Below are 17,870 nucleotides of genomic sequence, written 5' to 3' on the forward strand. Positions count from 1 at the left end.
TCATGAGCTTTGGGTAGTGACCGAAAGAACGAGATCGCGAATACAAGCGGCTGAAATGAGTTTCCTCCGCAGGGTGTCTGGGCTCTCCCTTAGAGATAGGGTGAGAAGCTCGGTCATCCGGGAGGGACTCAGAGTAGAGCTGCTGATCCTCCACGTCGAGAGGAGCCAGTTGAGGTGGCTCGGGCATCTGGTGAGGATGCCTTCTGGACGCCTCCCTGGTGAGGTGTTCCGGGCACGTCCCACCGGGAGGAGGCCCCGGGGAAGACCCAGGGACTATGTTTCTCAGCTGGCCTGGGAACGCCTTGGGATTCCCCCGTAGGAGCTGGCCCAAGTGGCTGGGGAGAGGGAAGTCTGGGTCTCCCTGCTTAGGCTGCTGCCCCCGCGACCCGACCCCGGATAAGAGGAAGAGGATGGATGGATGGACGGACGGACGGACGGACGGATGGATGGATGGATGGATGGATGGAAAAATAAAAGCATGAACTAAAATCATGGCAGTAAAACTGAGAGTTTCATTCAAATCCATTCAGTGGTTGAAATAATTTGCTAACAGACAGAACGATGAATAGAAAGGCGATTACACGATTGCTCACATTTCATGCTGTGTAAATAGTAAATAAGATGTTAAACACATTGTGACTGCTAGTTGCATATTTAATGGCGTTTATCAGACACTAAACGGTGATTCAATGTGTGTGAATTATGACCCTTTTGGCTTTCCATACTTTCACCTCTCCCCTGCTGCTGTAAATCACCAGGAACCCAAACTTTTTGTACTGATTTAAAGCAAACAGGCAGGATTCTTCATTTAATTGCACAGGAGGGGGGCTCTGAAGTCTGTGTCATGTCGGTTTTGTTCAAATCCGTGCGCCGGGAGTGGAACGTAAAGAACATTTCGGTGGTGAAAAGGCGTAAAGTCAAGGTGGCTGTGTGAGTTATTTCCCAGCCATCACCGTTCTTCTTTTATGACTTGACACAGAGGGGGCAGAGGTGTGACATGAGACATTTTCCCTGGCTGCAATTCCATTTTTCACCCTGACATGATAAAACGGTGACACCGACTTATCGAAATTAGATAGTTTGTGGCCTCTGAAGCTGTAAACTGTGCTGCTTATAGCTGTCGCTGTTTATCAGAGCCGCTCTCACAGCAGATTGATTCGTACCAAGGTCTCTGACATTTCTTCTAATGTTTTTATTTATTTATTTATTTTCCATCCCTTAAAGCTCACCTGTGGTAATCTTCAGAGATTTTCCACACAGGCTGATTCTGCTGGAGCACAGCGAATGAAATTGCCCGTTGCGAAAATACTTGAAGGAATTATATCAGCAGACCAAGGCTGCGGTCGACAGCAGGGTGAAAATTTGTTTAGAGCAGGCAGACAGATAGCCTTTATGAGAATCCTGGCTGCGGCTTAAAAAAGAAAGATCCGTTTAAGTCTGAACAGAATCAATCTTTTTGCAAATTTTCCAATCGAAAACTGGAAAAAAAGCAACATCTTAGGCGACCTTCTTAAAAGCGATTCTCATTTATTTATCTGGCACGCAAAAGTGAAGCGATAAAGAACGAAACTTATTGTGGTTCTGTTTTTAAAACAGTGTTTTTAAATCAGAGGTGGTTAACGAGGAGCTGAGGCTGTTTCAGCGGGCTAAACATAAATTCTGCCAAATAAAAATTTTATTATCGGCTATAAATGTGATTTCAGTAAAGCTGCTAAGAGCAGACATCGTAACTAAGAGAAGAGAAAACAGAACAGTTTAAACTCTGTATATTTACTGTGATGAATGGATGAATTTGTACAAAAACTAATATAAAATAGAGGCCTGGGACTCTTTGAAGGATTGCATATCACCCGCCAGAGTTTTACTCTAATATCAGCTTATGATGGGAAATAAGTTATCTTTTTGGTAAACCGTGAAAATGATATTTACTGCGATCTTTTGCAATATCTTATAGATGTTAGAGCTCAGATCATGTGTTTTGAATGACTCTCAGCTACTACCACAACAAATTTCAGTTCAAAATCTGCAAAATTGGCTGAGTTTGAAAGTGAATTGGCTGTGGCAGCCATCTTGAATCGTGTTAAATCCGACAGTTAATCAGTTATAGGTGTTCAATTAATCAAATGGTGACTTTTTGAGAATTTCACTAAAATCCTCCCCGTGGTTCAGGAGATATTTTGCTAACACATACACAGGCGCAGGCAAAAGCATCATCACCCTTTAACTTTGGTGGCAGTTATTAAAAGGTATTAGGCAAATTTTATTGTTCTTTTTAAAAAAAATAAGATTGAAACAGCATCAGAGGTCTCAGCGAGGAAACAGAGAGTAAAATATATAATAGTTAACTATAGAAAGAAGTAATTCTATTAAAAAAAGGTTAAAATAGATGCTGAACGGAATAAAACAATTTTACAAATTAAAACTTGTGAAGTGAAACAAACTAACTGACTGCTTTGTTACTAATTCAATAAAAACAGACTTTTTAGTTCTGTAAACCAACAAAGAGATATTTTGTCTAATTCTGCCTAATTTTGTATAAGTATCTTTTTTTAATTGTTTTTTTTCCTATCTTTTTTCTGCTATTGGTTCTTTTCTTAAGATTTACATGAGCAAAATAAATTGTTACAAAAAATACAATAAAAAAAATTAAAATCTGATCATAAATCTCCTCTTTTCAGCAGAAGGACTCCTGATGTTGCAGCGCGCTCAGAGGCTGCTGCCTAAATGCCATAGACTCGCCTTCAAAATAAAAGCACAGCAAAAACCAAAAGCAGAAGTTTGGAATATTCATATCTGTTTTCTGACTGTTCATTGTCCTCACACCCACCACTGAAGGCACAAGGGTGATAATGTTTTTGTCTGTGTGGTCGCCACAGATAATCGACCTTATCCAGCACAAAAGTGGATATAAATTTACAGGCATTGAGCTAAATTTTGATGTGGTGGTAGCTGAGAGTCATCCTGGACACATAATCAGAGGAGAGCTAACAGATCACATGACCAGAACAACTATAACTCCTTTTTTCTTCTCATCATAAGATGATCTTAGTTTAACTTAGATAATGGATGGATGGATGGATGGATGGATGGATGGATGGATGGATGGATGGATGGATGGATGGATGGATGGATGGATGGATGGAAATTCAAATAACTCACAAATAAAGGGCGAGGAAAAAGACTGATCTAATGGATGAACTACCAAACTGTCTCAGATTCTCCATCATCCTGCTACATCCTTTCAAAATAAAAGGGTCCCAAAGACGCAGAAGTCTGCAGGATTCAAGGTGCAACAGAGATTTAGCAAAGTGTGTAATTGGCAGGATTAAAAAAACAAATCCTATCTTCCACGGGGAGGCGTTCATTATCATCATTGTTCACGCTTTGTAGGTGCGTTGTTGTTGATTTGCATGTTTTCATTGAGTTATCCGTGATTAGGAAAGTCAAACCTGCATTTGTTCGGCGTGTCAGCTGAGAGGAAACTAATTGGTGCGAACGTAGCCTGCGTACGGTTATGTGATCAGAAAAACCCACAATAAAAAACCTAATTCTTGTTGTGTTTTTAAAACCTTTGAGGTTGCCAGTTGTGGAATTATTCCAGTCTGGACACAGACGGGGTGCGGTTGTTGCTTCAAAGTCTTCACGCATCAATTCTTAGACGCTTTTATTAAAGAAAACACAACAATAAACACACTTTTTGGGTCTGTTTTCCACAGCGGACGTGTTGTTAATTGGCTGAAAACAGAGTGTGTCGATAACTTGGCTGCAGAAATAAAACTGTGAGATCAAGAAGTGCAGAGAACAACAGAGGAAATGTGAATCTGTCTTGACAACTGGTTGTGTTTCTGTGTGTGTGTGTGTGTCGGCTGCACTGAGACTCACTTTGCTCGGTTACTGGGGAGAAGCTGGATGCTGTTTTGAAGGATGATTAATGAGCCGACGTTGGCGTGGAGCTCTATAGAAACTGATGTATCCTTGAATCCTAATTTCCCTCCATCTAACAACGTCAGGGACAGAAAATATTAAAAAAAATAGCAGTTAGCTCATCAGAAACACGGGTTTTATACAGTCATACATCTGGTGTAATCAGATACGGTTGGGCTGCTTTGTGCCACGCTTTGTGGGTTTTAATTGATCAATATTTAATAATCTGTAAGGAAGAATCAGGCGGATTTGTGCTCATTGTCAGTTTGGAGAGGCTTCAAGTCCTCAGCTCTTATATTTGCTGCAGTTGTGTTTTTCATCCTTCTTTGTCAGCATCGTCCCAGTTTCCGTGTTTATTTCAGCATAAATACATGTTCGGTGTTTTCATTTCCTCTTTCTTAAAATGTGTCACTTAGATTGTCTAAAGCACACGTGTCAAACTCAAGGCCCGCAGGCCAGATCCGGCCCTCTGTAACATTTCATCCGGCCCTCTAGTCTGGTTCAGATCGAGTCTCTGATTCTTATTTTGCTTAAAAAAAATGAAGTTTTCTCTTGAAGCCAACATTATATAGTTTTAATTTCTGTATGATCAGGTTTTTGTCTGTTTTAATGTTAAAAAGTTCATTTAAAAGCTGAGTGAGGCGTAAGAAATGACAGCTAATGATGAGCTTTTTGAAGTTTGATCTATTTCTCTGTGTTCATTAAAGTCTGTTTGCTCTAAATTCTGTATAATCTGTAACTGGGAAAAGGTCGTTGATATTTCTATATGAAGGATTTGACATAATGCATCTAAAACCAAGGTTAATTTATGTAATTTTTAATAAATATTGATCATGATTGGCCCTTGGCTAGAGCCAAATGTTTAATTTTGGCCCCCTTGTGTCATTGGGTTTGACACCCCTGGTCTAAACCTTCAGCTTAAAGTACAAATCCTTCAAATTGGGGTTATGAGCAGTCAGCATCTTACCTGTCGTAGATAGCTTCTTGAATGACTTCACTTTGGAGTTTATTTCATGAAAAGCAGGACCGAGAGCTGAGCTGAAGTTTTACTGTTTAATTATGAGTTAATTCTGACCAAACTGATGAGCTAACGGCTAGTCTGAGCGAGACCAAAGTGGATCGCTGTCGTCTTAAATAAACTCCAGTCTCAAAGTGTTTCATGCAAACGCTGTTTTGTTGAGCATCACGCTGTCTGACAAAGCTATTTATATGAAATAGTCCGGTTTATTGTCAGGCAGATAGCAGCAGCAGTTAGCTGTAGCACTTCCGGTGCACATATATCAGAATATTTTTGCTGGATTAAACATTTAACATGAAACTGATCTGAAATTCTTTTCATTTTCTTGTAATTTTGATTGAAAAAGTTGAGTTGAGTGTAACAAAAACAGCTTGGTTTTAATTTGAGACCCGATAAGGACAGTTTCATTCTTCAGGAATATTCTTTCCACAGAAACTAATTCTTATCTCAACTAGAAATGAAATTGCTCGGTGCCCTTTACCCAGAACAAAAAATCTCATTTACATATGCTCACACAGTGTAAAGATTTAAATAATGACATTTGCAAGATATTTTTGAAGATTGGTGTTTTAAAACATCTTAATTTGCTTTGGAAATGAGTTTTCTTAAACTGGTCATCAGTATGTTTAGAGTGAATTTACAGAAATTAAATGAAATTTAAAACTGATTATTAATAATATATAATTTTATGGCTGTTTGTGTGTCATTATATTCTTTTTTATTCGCTTATTCTCAGTGTTTGTGCACTTTAACCAACAATATTTGGAGTCTCTGCTGCTCTTATTTTGTAAAACAGCTGCTCTGGTTTAATAAAGTTTTACACAAATATGAGTATTGAATGTTTCTGCCACTGACGGGTCAAGAATTTAATTATTCTGATTCAAGTTGTAGTTTGAGGCTCAGTTCCTGGTTTGTGTTTCTGCCTGATGCAAAGTGCTGCTGGGAATCACCGTGGCAACCAGTGACTCAGCAGATTCTGGAATGTGTCGTTCTATCATGGCCGCTCCTCTCAAATCCTGCATGGTTTGAGCGTTTTTGTCACGACTTGAAATGAGGGGAAATCAAATAAAAGCCTCTGCAGATATTTAAATTCTGTTTCTTTTGTGCCTTTCGTTAAAAAGTTAGTCCCAGACTACCAAAAACGTAGACGTGATCACAAAGCACATGTTTGTTGCTGCATTTAGGAATATAAAGTCACATAAATAAGCACACAGAGATCCAGACTAACCTGTGCACATCTCCTCGCAGACCATCGGACCGAAGGAGGGCTGGCAGGTGTACAGCTCGGCTCAGGACGCCGACGGGCGCTGCATCTGCACCGTGGTCGCACCGGAACAGAGCCTGTGCTCCAGAGACGCCAAAAGCAGACAGCTCCGACAACTGCTGGAGAAGGTAGGCAGATGTGAAGAGCTTCGTTTGTCCTCCCAGCGCAGGACGCACAGACACGAGCCTGGTCTCATGTATTTTATTTTATTTATAATATACATGTTCATTTTAATTTGCTGTTTTTGTTTTTGTCCTTTCTTGTTCTGTAGTTGTAGTTGCCTATTTTATTTTTGCTTTATTTTTATTTTCTTGGCTGCTTTTCAGATCTCAAAGGGAAAAAGGCAGTTTTCTTCATAGAAATATGGCTATAATTCAGTAAATCTTACAGACACTGGAGTCAAATTTGGCATGGTAGTAGCTGAGAGTCGTGCCAAACATATTCTGAGAGATATCTGTTTTTAAAACTTTGGTTTTAACTCTGTTGATGGGTTTTAATGAAACATGAAGAGATTAATCATTAGATTAGAAGCTGAGAGTCTTTAACAACACATGACTTATTGTGCAAGATCTTTCAAGATAGCCACCTCAGCTAATCTACATTAACCAACAGAAAAATTGCTATAACTTCAACAATTTGACAGATATTTGGCTGAATCTTGGCGTGGTAGTAGCTGAGAGTCATTCTCAACACATGCTCAGAGCTTGGCATCTAGAGATTTTTATCTTGTTTTCAAGGCTTGAACAAAATGGCTACATTTCTCACCACAAGATGATTTTTATTGGCATGTTTGCTTCGAGGAATGCTAAGCCTTTTTATTTAAATTCATGTTTTTTAGTTTTTTGCAGCTTTATGATTGTGATCTCTGATGCTCCTCCTGCTTTAAATGAGACAGAAATCCTGGATTAGTTAAGTCAGATCTCGTTAAGAAACTCATCCTAAGTTTTGTAGCATGAGACCCAGGTTTAACATCTGATGATTGGTTTGACTGATCCCTGTTCCTTCTTTACTTTGTTTTGTCTCATTTCCGGTTTGGTTTGGTTTGCCGTGTGGAAATAACGACCTTTGGTTCAGTTTGGGTCCTCCATCCTCTCTCCACTTTATTAAAGAGGACAAACCACGACCAAAGCAAGCAATCAGCATAAGTTTTAAAGTTTATAAACCCTATACTCAAATGGAGGATTATATACATTAGAAAGACTCCAAAGCAGAAGTGATTTAGCTTAAATAAGAAGGAAAAAGGAAACACTCTGAAATGTTCTTCATGCATAAAACCCAGAAGAATATTAAAATGATGCAGTATTTCCACTGAACTGAACTTCTTATCCCAACATGAACTGAAGATATGCAAAATATTCTGTGCTGACAAGAGGTTTCCTGGGAATTGTTTTCAAAAATGTCAACAAATATCTCTTATATAAGTGCACCTTCCTGTTCCGAATGTGTTCTGTGCATTTTGTTTGGTTCCTTTTAATCCACATCATTCATTACTCGCTTGTCATAAACATATTTTGTTTTTCTTTTCCCATGCCTTCAATTAAATCTGTTTTTACCAACCATAACTTGTGTTTTCAAATACAAATGACATACAAATGGCTTAGCAGAAAAGAATTACCAAAAAAAATATCCATATTAGTTTATTAGTCATGGTGATTATGGTTTTAATGATTGATTAGAACAAATAAAATGTTGGTCCAGCTTTAAGGGGCATAAACGAAGCACTGGTGATGGTTGCAGAGAGGCCAGATTTGTGACTGAAGCCGTTGTTTATCCTGGTCTGTTTTCTTATTTAAGGTGCAGAACATGTCTCAGTCCATCGAGGTGCTGAACCTGCGGACTCAGAGGGATTTTCAATATGTCATGAAGATGGAGAACCAGATGAAAGGCCTGAGGACCAAGTTCAGGCAGATTGAAGATGACAGAAAATCCATCATGGCCAAGAATTTTCAGGTAATCACAAGTAAATCCTCCCAATGGATTTTCTCTGTTGAATTTTATTTTTATCTAGATTGGAATTTTTTAAAACGTATTTCTTAAATCCTGTTTTACATCTTAAAAACGAAGAGATTCTGGGCGAAGGAGCTGCAGTCGTGTGAAAACCTGGACCCTCGAGGTTAACCGTGTCTTTATTTATTAAACATAAATTAAACCGACACGTGAAAAACTGCATTGAGTCTAGATTCCTTCAGATGAAACTTTCCAAACCTAAGTTGTGCTGAAATGTTTTAGAGAGAAGAGGCTTTCTGCTGCAGCTCTTCCAAACAAGCCATGACCTTTAACCTTTGACTTTTAACCTGCTGACTGAGGCCTGTAGAGTCTGAGCATAGCATGGTCTGACCTTCAGGGTGAATCTGCTGCCACTCCTAAGAAGATTGTCAGCTGTCTTAAACGTTTCCTCTTGTTACTAATCTTCCTCTCTGTAGAATAATGGTTTGAAAATGACCTTTGACCCCTTCCAGGTCATTGCTAATGTCTTTCCACCTTGGCGTTGTGTTAACGCACACCTGGATGAGGTGATCCCTCTGATGCTGATCAGTTCATCAGCAGCGAGGCTGGAACCAGTTTTTCGCTCACAGATTTAACATTTTGGCTTTTCTTTTGGTTAGCTTTTAAATTAAAGTTTTGTCCACTCCCAATCCCATGACGATGGGAGCCATATTGAATGTTTTTACTCCTCAGACATGTTTGAAAACAAAGACTCAGGTATAAAACATCTTAAAACAGAAATATATGCTCATTAAAGCCAGAGTCACAGTCACTGTGCTCTTCTGTCTGATGCTTTCTGTGTAGTTTTGTCTCAGCCTGACTGGATCACCAATCTGAATTCTTTAACGTTGTCCGTCTCCGTCTCTGTCCTGTTGCTGCTGTCGCCTCGGCAGGAGCTTAAGGACAAGATGGATGAGCTGAAGCCGCTGATCCCCGTGCTGGAGCAGTACAAGATGGATGCTGCGCTCATCTCCCAGTTCAAGGAGGAGATCAGGAACCTGTCTGTGGTGCTGATGGGCATCCAGGAGGAGCTCGGGGCGTATGATTATGATGAACTTTATCAGCGAGTCCTACGACTGGACAACAGGCTCCGCAGCTGCATGGGGAAACTGAGTGAGTCCTTTTTTCTGTGTTACTCGGTAGTAAGTTAAATTACACTGACAAGAAAAGTTAAGCACCTAGAATAAGCAGTTTGGATGTAACTTGGCCCACATGCAGACCAGCGATGGGTGGGATTTGATTTACAAGAAGCTGCATCTTTAGAACAGGCACCAAAGAGCAGAAACAGTGTTATCAGGCAGCTGCCAGATCGTCTGACAGTCAGTCAAAGATGAGACATATTACCAGCACTTCATGGAGTTTAAAAGGGGTCTCATTGGGTTTGAATGAGGTCAGGTGATCGTATTGTGTAATTGGCGGGCACACGGAGCATGCAGGACCATGAGGGGATCCCACCCACACACATCAAGACCATATCAACCCCATGACATCTGCACCTGCCATCCCAACACAAGTATTTGACTCTTTACAACCTCCTGTGTTATTTGCACCATGTCTCAGTGATTGGCATCACGGGTTCACCATCCAGTGTGTAGACAGGTCTACACACTGGATGGTTCACAGAAGGCATGAACTGATGACAACTGGTGTCATCTCATGTTCAGCAATAAATCTCAGTAATGCATTATCAAGGGTGACCATTATTTGTGTTCATGGAGGCACCAAGGGGGAAGGACCAATCCTGCCGATGTTGGGGAGAAACACAACAGCGTTACTCCTGGTGTGAGGGGGGCATGAAGTGGGACATTAGGTCACCTCTGGTAGTTATTCGGGGGACCTTGATGGCACAGCACTTTGTCAACCTTCGTGTCTTACGCCTCCTGAGACGGCACCCTGGACAGTCCTTTAACGACACTCCTCCACGCGCAGCTGCTTGCATCATGTTCAGTTCCTCCAGTGTCCAACCAGGTCCCCAGTTTTTCCTTGAGGTCCAGGTACAACAGCTTGCAGACTTGCTGCAGGAGAAAACACAACATCTGCATGACTCTAATCTGCCTAAAGACTGTTAAACAAACAAAACATTGCCCTCGGTAAAAAAATAAATCAATAAAAATGCACCTTAGATCAGGGGTGTCCAACTCCATTCCTCACGGGTCGCTCTCCTGCATGTTTTAGACGTGTTCTTGCTTTAAAACACCTGGTTTAAATGGACGACTTGTTGCCGTGCTCCTGGAGAACCTGATGATTTGGTGAGGAGATGATTAAACCATTTGAATCAGGTGTGTTGGAGCAGAAACACCTAAAACTCCCAGGACAGCCGAGCCTCGAGGGCTGGAGTTTGACACCCCTGCCTTAGATCCTTATTTTTCAGGTGTTGATTGGTGTAGTTCTTACTTTGCTGCTGTTTGTTCCAATATTCATTTTTCCAAGTTTAGCTGCAGTTCATCATTTCATTCTTAAACAAAAGGCTTGTGGTGTTGTGGTGTGGGGGGATTAGGCAGAATTTAAAGCCCCGCATCCCCAGTGCGTAAACTCTGGTCCAAAAAATACAACATGACAACCCATAAACCAGGGCCTGCTGGCTTCAATTCCCAACAACAAAAAAAGCCAAGGACACTTAATCTATAATTAAACAGTTTATGGTTCTGCACCAAATCACCGCTTGTATCCAGACCTGAGGGGGTCCACACCCCGCCAACAAGAGACCAGCAGTCCGCCAACTTTCTTATCCATTTCATCAGTTTCATTTCATTTCCACCTCTCCGTACAGGTGCCTAACTCTCTGACAGTGAGTGTTTTATAAAAGTTTCATGTGCAAAGCATTTTCTGAAGTCATCCTGAAAAATATCAATGACATTGTACTAATACATAAATAATGCTAGCATAAGAAATATTGCATGAAGCCAAAAACTGTCACAAGCTTCTTCTTTCCTCATTTAGTATCACTTGGTACCACCGAGGAAAGTAACCATTGGGGATCCATAAATAAAAAGTATGTGGTGTAACTTGACAGCTGACCTTGTACCTCCATGCACAGATGAGTTAGACTAAAAAGAAGAAAGTGGTGTTTATTTATTCCAAGGATCCTTACAGATTATAGTGGGTATCCTTATCTAAAATCCTTACATCTCGAATTAAATTTTATTTCTTATTTTTTCTTTTTTTTTAAAAAAAAAGTGGTTAATAGAGTTGTGTTTTTCTCAGCTCTCATCCCAGTGAAACAGAAAAGAGGGTAATTTATTCATGTTCTTGTCAGCTCTTCAGTGGATTGGTAGCTTTTAACAGCAGAGCGCTCCAGAATCACTTAAAGACTGCAACAAGGAGTAACATGTTCTTCCTAATTGCTTCCTAATGAGCAGAAAAGAGGTTGCTTGTGGCCTTAACATTTAGTCACATTGCTACTTTTTCACAGTAAGTCTTATGTAAAATTGTCTTCCTGCTACACTACAGCTGATTTCCAGTAAGTCTGTTTTTTTATATTTTGTTTAAATGACAGTTGTTTTGCACAAGTCTTAGTTAAAGCTCTGAATATCCTAAAAGGTTTGTGCATTTAAGTCCTTAGTTGCTGTAAAAAAATAAAGAAAAGTGTGAACACTGAGTTGCTTTTGGCTTCAAACAGCAGTTGCACAATTAAAGCTTGGAGTTAAATAAAGCATCTTGCTGCCAGTGTTATCTTAGTATGCACAGAGGGCACACTCTCTGGTGGCACAAGCATGAAATTGGCTTGAGAAATCTAGTTGGAGACAGAAACCTCCCCTGCACATCTTATCGCTGCTTTTCTTTATTAACAGCGTGTGGGAAATTAATGAAAATCACTGGACCTGTTACAATAAAGACATCTGGAACCCGGTTTGGGGCTTGGATGACTGATCCGCTAGCATCGAGCAGAAACAACCGGGTGAGTGATGAAAGCACTGGGGTGCTTTCCAAAGCTTTGCACAGTGTTTTAATATCTGCGTTGTGCTGCTGAATTACATTACAACAGCTGATTGTTTTTAGCAGAATGAGAAGTGATTAATAAAAGTCCCGGATTTCTAATTTTCCAGCTGCAGCGTTATATAATCCTACCGAGACTCATATTAAAAGCATTCTGACTGATCAGTTGGACAATTAATCAGGACACTTTTGGGAGGGTTGTAGTCTGGGACGGAGCAGGTGTGGATGGTCCTGCTTCAAATGTTCAATGACCAAGCTGCACTGGATGCACGCCCAATACGTTCCCCCACTAAGGAACCTTATGTGCTGCCACCTGGATAATAAACCACCAAACCATCAATCCTAATCCTCACCTGAACACCAGTGGAGTACATTTACTTGATTACTGTACTTAAGTACATTTTTTGAGAATCTTTACTTTACTTGAGTAATTTTTTGGGGGGGGGACTTATACCTTTCACTCCACTACATTTCTAGGAAGCTGCTCGTTACTTTGTGGTAATTCAACCTTAAACCTCGGCTCCATAGTGAAAGAATCTCTGGTTTGGTGGGTTTTTAGACAAAAAAATGCTTATTTTTTTGTTGCATTTTTATGCTGAAGTTCTTTCCAGGTGGTGTAGAAGTTGCAGCAGAGTGTTTCTACGCGTCGATACATCAGGTGGTTTCTGAAAGTTACAAGTTTCTGCAAAATTACTGACATTAGAACATTTAATTTGTATTTTTGAATACTTAAGTATTTTCAAAAGTGAGAACTTCAGTAATTTAACTTGAGTACATTTTTGACTACTTGTAGTTGATTAAGATTTGACCATGAGTATCAATACTTTTACTCAGCTACTATAGTTGAGTACTTCGTCCAGCACTGCTGAAGACCGTGTAAAGGCTGTCCATATTCTGGATCATTTTTTAAGTCCTCATCTCGTGTGAAGCAGGAGTAAAGATTGAGATCAGATATTTAAATCAATCTACCTCTTAGTCATATAGGTGTGATATTTGTTTGTGGTTGATTGTGGCATATTTATGAGATCTGACACTCGTTTTCTCCATTCTCTGTGGTGCAGGTGTGGTATATGGACAGCTACACCAACAGCAAGATCGTACGCGAGTACAAGACGATGGACGACTTCGTGGCAGGGGTGGTTTCTCGGACCTACAGCCTCCCGTTTAAATGGGAGGGAACCAATCATATTGTCTACAACGGATCGCTTTACTACAACAAGTACCAGAGCAACATAATCGTCAAGTACAGCTTCGAGACGGGAACCGTGCTGGCCCAGAGAGCGTTGGAGTTCGCCGGCTTCCACAACATGTACCCGTACACGTGGGGCGGGTACTCTGACATCGACGTCATGGCGGACGAGCTGGGAATGTGGGTTGTGTACGCGACCAATCAAAATGCTGGCAACGTGGTCATCTCTCAGATAGACCCCGACACCATGCAGGTCCTGAAGACCTGGAACACAGAATACTCCAAAAGGAACGCAGGCGAATCGTTCATGATCTGCGGGACGCTTTACATCACTAATTCTCACCTGTCGGGAGCCAAGGTGTACTACGCTTACTCCACCAAGACGTCCACTTACGAGTACATAGACATCCCCTTCCACAACCAGTACTTTCACATCTCCATGCTCGACTACAACGCCAGGGAAAGAGCGCTGTACGCCTGGAATAACGGACACCAGGTAATCTTTAATGTCACCCTGTTTCACGTCATAAAAACTGACGATGACTCGTAAACATGATGCTTTAAGGACCGCCTCCTCTAAGAGACCATGGCATCTTTACTTGAACCTTTCAGTGTTTTTCGCTGAACTGAGCATGGAAGCCAGTGACTTTACCTAAATATTTTTTACAGTTTCCCATTGCTGCTGATCAGACTGGTATGCCTTATTTGCAAAGTGTTGGGTTTCCCAGCCAAAGACCCTCAAAGAAGCTTTTTGCATGAATCCCATCATGTTGTCTGCTGTGATTCGCTATAATATAACTGCTTTTGTTGCAGTGTTTGCTTTATCTATTTATTAAAGTATATTTAAAATTGTATTTACAGTTTGAAAGCAACCAACAGCAAGTTTGCTACAAGGTAAAAAAAATAAGAAGCCGTTTCCATTTTGTTAAAGATGGTCGTTGTAAATTATCGATGTCCTGATGTCACTGTGGAAGAAAAACATTTGTATTTTTATAAACAAAACCGTGGAAAAGTGTCTGTGCATTTTCATTCCTGGTGAACGTTGTACACGACATTAAACTGATTTTAAAAAGGTAACACATCTCCTCTGACCTGATGGATTCAAATCTTCTGAACTTTACATCGAACGAGAACGGCTGACAAAACGAAAAACTAAGAGTTGAGATCTTCTGTGGAAAAGTTAAGAACATTTTAAAGTTTAATTCTTAACAAATTAACCAGCTAATGACTGCCGCCGTCTTAAAACAACTCTTTATTAGCAAAACTTGACATCGCTGCCATTTTTGCACCATGTGGTTTGCAAACACAATCAGCAAAAACAGCAGCTAGCTGTAGCACTTCCTGTTCGTTTCAAGACACTTCCTGCAGGAACATCATTATATTTCTGCTGGAATAATTATGTAAGGAGAAAATGACGACGGTGTAAATGTCATGAGATTAGAAAGTCCTTCAACTCCTCAAACATCCTAATTAAAATACGATTTTATTAATTAGATTAGATTTATCCCCAAATAACTAAACCAAAGCATCTTTACATCATGATAGTCCAATTTTGGACAAATAAAGCAAATTATTACCCAAATTATGACTCTCTTCTAGTTCAAAATGTTCATCCTGGACGGGACAAACAAACATTATTCGTATGAAAGGGAAAAGTGGCTTCATTTGTCCTGAAGAATGATGTTTGAGATGTTTGAGATGTCTGAAATGTTGATAGCAGACACGAAATTTGCCATTCCGATAATCTGAAAATGCTCATTTAATTAAATAATATCTGGAATATTTGTTTAAAAGGCTGCTTAGATGTTTTAAACTGTAGATTTCTAGCAATGTGAACACTGATGCTGAAAAGTTAATATGCCTTGAAGAAATTAAATCATTAATATTTAAAAGAAGGAAAGCGTCATTTGATTATATAATATAACGGCCTGCCATACACTGTGCCCACATGAGCAGCAAAATTCATTTAATTTCTCACTTTCTGTAGCTGCTATTTTCAGCCAAAGCATCTTATCCTGTTCATGTTTTAACATCAGGATTGTGAGCTTTTAGACCATTCCAGTGCTGAAACTTTTCTCCCGTGTGTTGATAGTCAGACAAACAGTATTCATGATATACAAAACCCCAGGAGCAGCTTCATGAATACCGAGATAACGACGCTCTTTCCTGAAAACGTGTAAAACGACACGATGGCTTCAGACTAAATGAGCAGCATGAAGCAAGCTGTTTGTTGTCCTTCAGTAAAAATAAAACCTGATCATATCAGCCTGTTTGTGCAAAAGCTAAAGTTCACACATCGTTTATTTACCGAAACGTGAATCAGACACCTTCCACAGGTAGAGCCATTTCCGTGAGTCAATAAAAAAAGAAATTGTGCCAATAATTTATGCAGACGTGAAGATAAAAGCCCTCATTCCTCAGGTTTTATCCTAATAGGGGTCAGGATGGATGGATCTGATGACAGCGTGTCAGAAATAAAGACAGGGATGTCATGCACTCAGCGTGAGGCTCTACGAAGGCCTGAAACTCACCTTTTGGCATTTCCATCAGCAGGAAGTGGCGATAAGATGATGGAAAAGTCCTCCTCCTCGACATTTATATCTTCAGAAAAAAAAAGTTTATTTAAAGCCTCCGATGGTGATTTTTAGATGTGCCTCAGTGTGGGTCTGGTTTGCACAGAGGATATCAGCTTTTACTCCAAAAAACACTAATCTAACTTATTAAAACTCAATAAAAATTAATCAGCAGTCCTTAAAATCACCCAACACTTTGCAAGCCGAGGATTTAAACAAAGATCATGTGCGATCTGTTTGTGCTAGGAGTAAATTTTAGCTTAATATTTGCAAAACTGACTAAACTGCAGCTATTTTTAGTGATTTGCCGCTTCATTAATCCAACTTTCCAGCCAAACGGAGTTGCCTTTTTCTAAAATCTATTAAAAATAATCAACATTTAACATTTAACATTTAACATTTTAACACTTCTGAGGCAAAGTAGTAGAGCGGAAATAAATAACTTGCTGTTTTTGCAGCAATACGACAGATTACTATATTTTATAAATAAAGAAAAGAAGGCAAAATCATGGCAGGCATTCTGCTAACAAGGAACTGCAAGTGAAAGATTAAAAACTTTGAATTAAAGTAAATGAAGGTATCTGTCTTTAGGAGAGAAAATTGATTAAAATCTGATAAAATCTCCAACAAAGATGCTTAATGTTTATGTTCACTCTATGAATATGTTCTATTATCTCAAAGCAGGTCATTTATATTAATAAATTACAAATATAATCATTGTTTTAAACATTATTGAAGTCCTTTAATGTCCTAACAGCACAAACTATAGATTTAAAATGTAGGATTTCTATTAAACTTAAAGGGTTGTGTTTATTTTAAGCTTCAGGTATGAGTCTGGAAAAATATTAAGTGAAAGAAGGGGCAGAAATGGCTCTTCTGATTCACTATTCCATGAGATATTTTGCTAACAGACTGATAAATGACACACAGATACAGACAATTACATGATCACCTGCCTTTTATGGCAGTAAGTGATAAAAACTAATGAAATGTCTCACCTGCTAAAGTTTAAAACTAATAAATTTACCCCTTCAAGCTAAAATGAATCATTAAACCTCCGTCAATACCTGGGCAACTTCCCTTTTTTAAAAAAGCTTGCAATTAATTGATTTTATTTTTGTCCCGACCATGAGATTTAGCTTTTAAGAGCCTTTCTTTCTGCCTTCTGTCGTTCATCGATTCCCCATCCAGGAATCAAGGCTACGAGTGCCACTTAGAAACAGAAGCACATGAATCACCATCATATCCCAACTCCTCCACCAACAGAACGAGGAAAAAAAAAAATCCAATCAATGCAACCTAATCAAATCAAAATGACCTGAGCAGAGAACCCAGTTAGCATTGATCTCCCCGCTCGCCGTTTGGGTTGTTTGTATTCGTGGCTGCTTATTCGCGGAGACGGAAGCTCAAAAACACCAAAGTCTGTTTGTTTGACAACATCACGACAAAACTGGATCTGCAGTGGCTTCAGACCGTCGGACCGACTGGTAAAAGGCTTGAGTTTGGAGCTGATGGTCAACTGCTCTGGATTTTATTCGTTCTTTGACAATTGGGGGCTCGTCCGGGATTCTATCACCAGGAACCATTCCGGCAGAAACTGGTTGTTACTTTCCGTTTTGTCACATTTAAGGAGAAGAAAATCTTTGCTTTATGTATCGTCTCCTTTGGGAATTTATTTAAATGCTAATTTAAACCAATATCTGCAAAATAAGTTTATAAAACATTAAGCATTATATAAAGTCAGTGTGTTTGCAAAATATCCCATGAACCGCTGGACAAATTAATCTGAATTAACACGATTTAAGATGGCTGCCACAGCAAAAAACACCTTTAAAAAAGAGAAAAGTTAGTGTGGTACGACACATCCTCCACATGCTACTCATTGTGTGAGATCTTTGCTTTTTGCATTAACTTTTGGACGTGGTCTTAGTTTAAAACTTGTCCATGAAAGGCAGCGGGAATTTGAGGTCTTTAATTGTT

At 39.6% G+C, this 17,870-nt stretch overlaps 1 protein-coding gene across 2 annotated transcripts in view; it reads left to right on the forward strand.

The window, feature by feature from the left end:
- The window catches only part of olfm3a (olfactomedin 3a), a 26,390-nt gene extending 11,925 nt beyond the window's left edge, over positions 1 to 14,465 (forward strand). The window contains exons 3-7 of one of the 2 annotated variants that reach the window (XM_017441064.3): positions 6,191 to 6,334; positions 8,001 to 8,156; positions 9,086 to 9,305; positions 11,984 to 12,090; positions 13,190 to 13,867. In XM_017441064.3, the coding sequence (XP_017296553.1) occupies positions 6,191 to 6,334; positions 8,001 to 8,156; positions 9,086 to 9,305; positions 11,984 to 12,090; positions 13,190 to 13,867 (1,305 nt within the window). Of the gene's footprint in view, positions 1 to 6,190; positions 6,335 to 8,000; positions 8,157 to 9,085; positions 9,306 to 11,983; positions 12,091 to 13,189 lie in introns of both variants that reach the window. The other variant, XM_037973058.1, reaches the window with a different exon arrangement.
- Positions 14,466 to 17,870: the final 3,405 nt, after the last annotated feature.

Source organism: Kryptolebias marmoratus, linkage group LG21 (assembly GCF_001649575.2).
Source record: "Kryptolebias marmoratus isolate JLee-2015 linkage group LG21, ASM164957v2, whole genome shotgun sequence".
Taxonomy (NCBI): Eukaryota; Metazoa; Chordata; class Actinopteri; order Cyprinodontiformes; family Rivulidae; genus Kryptolebias; species Kryptolebias marmoratus.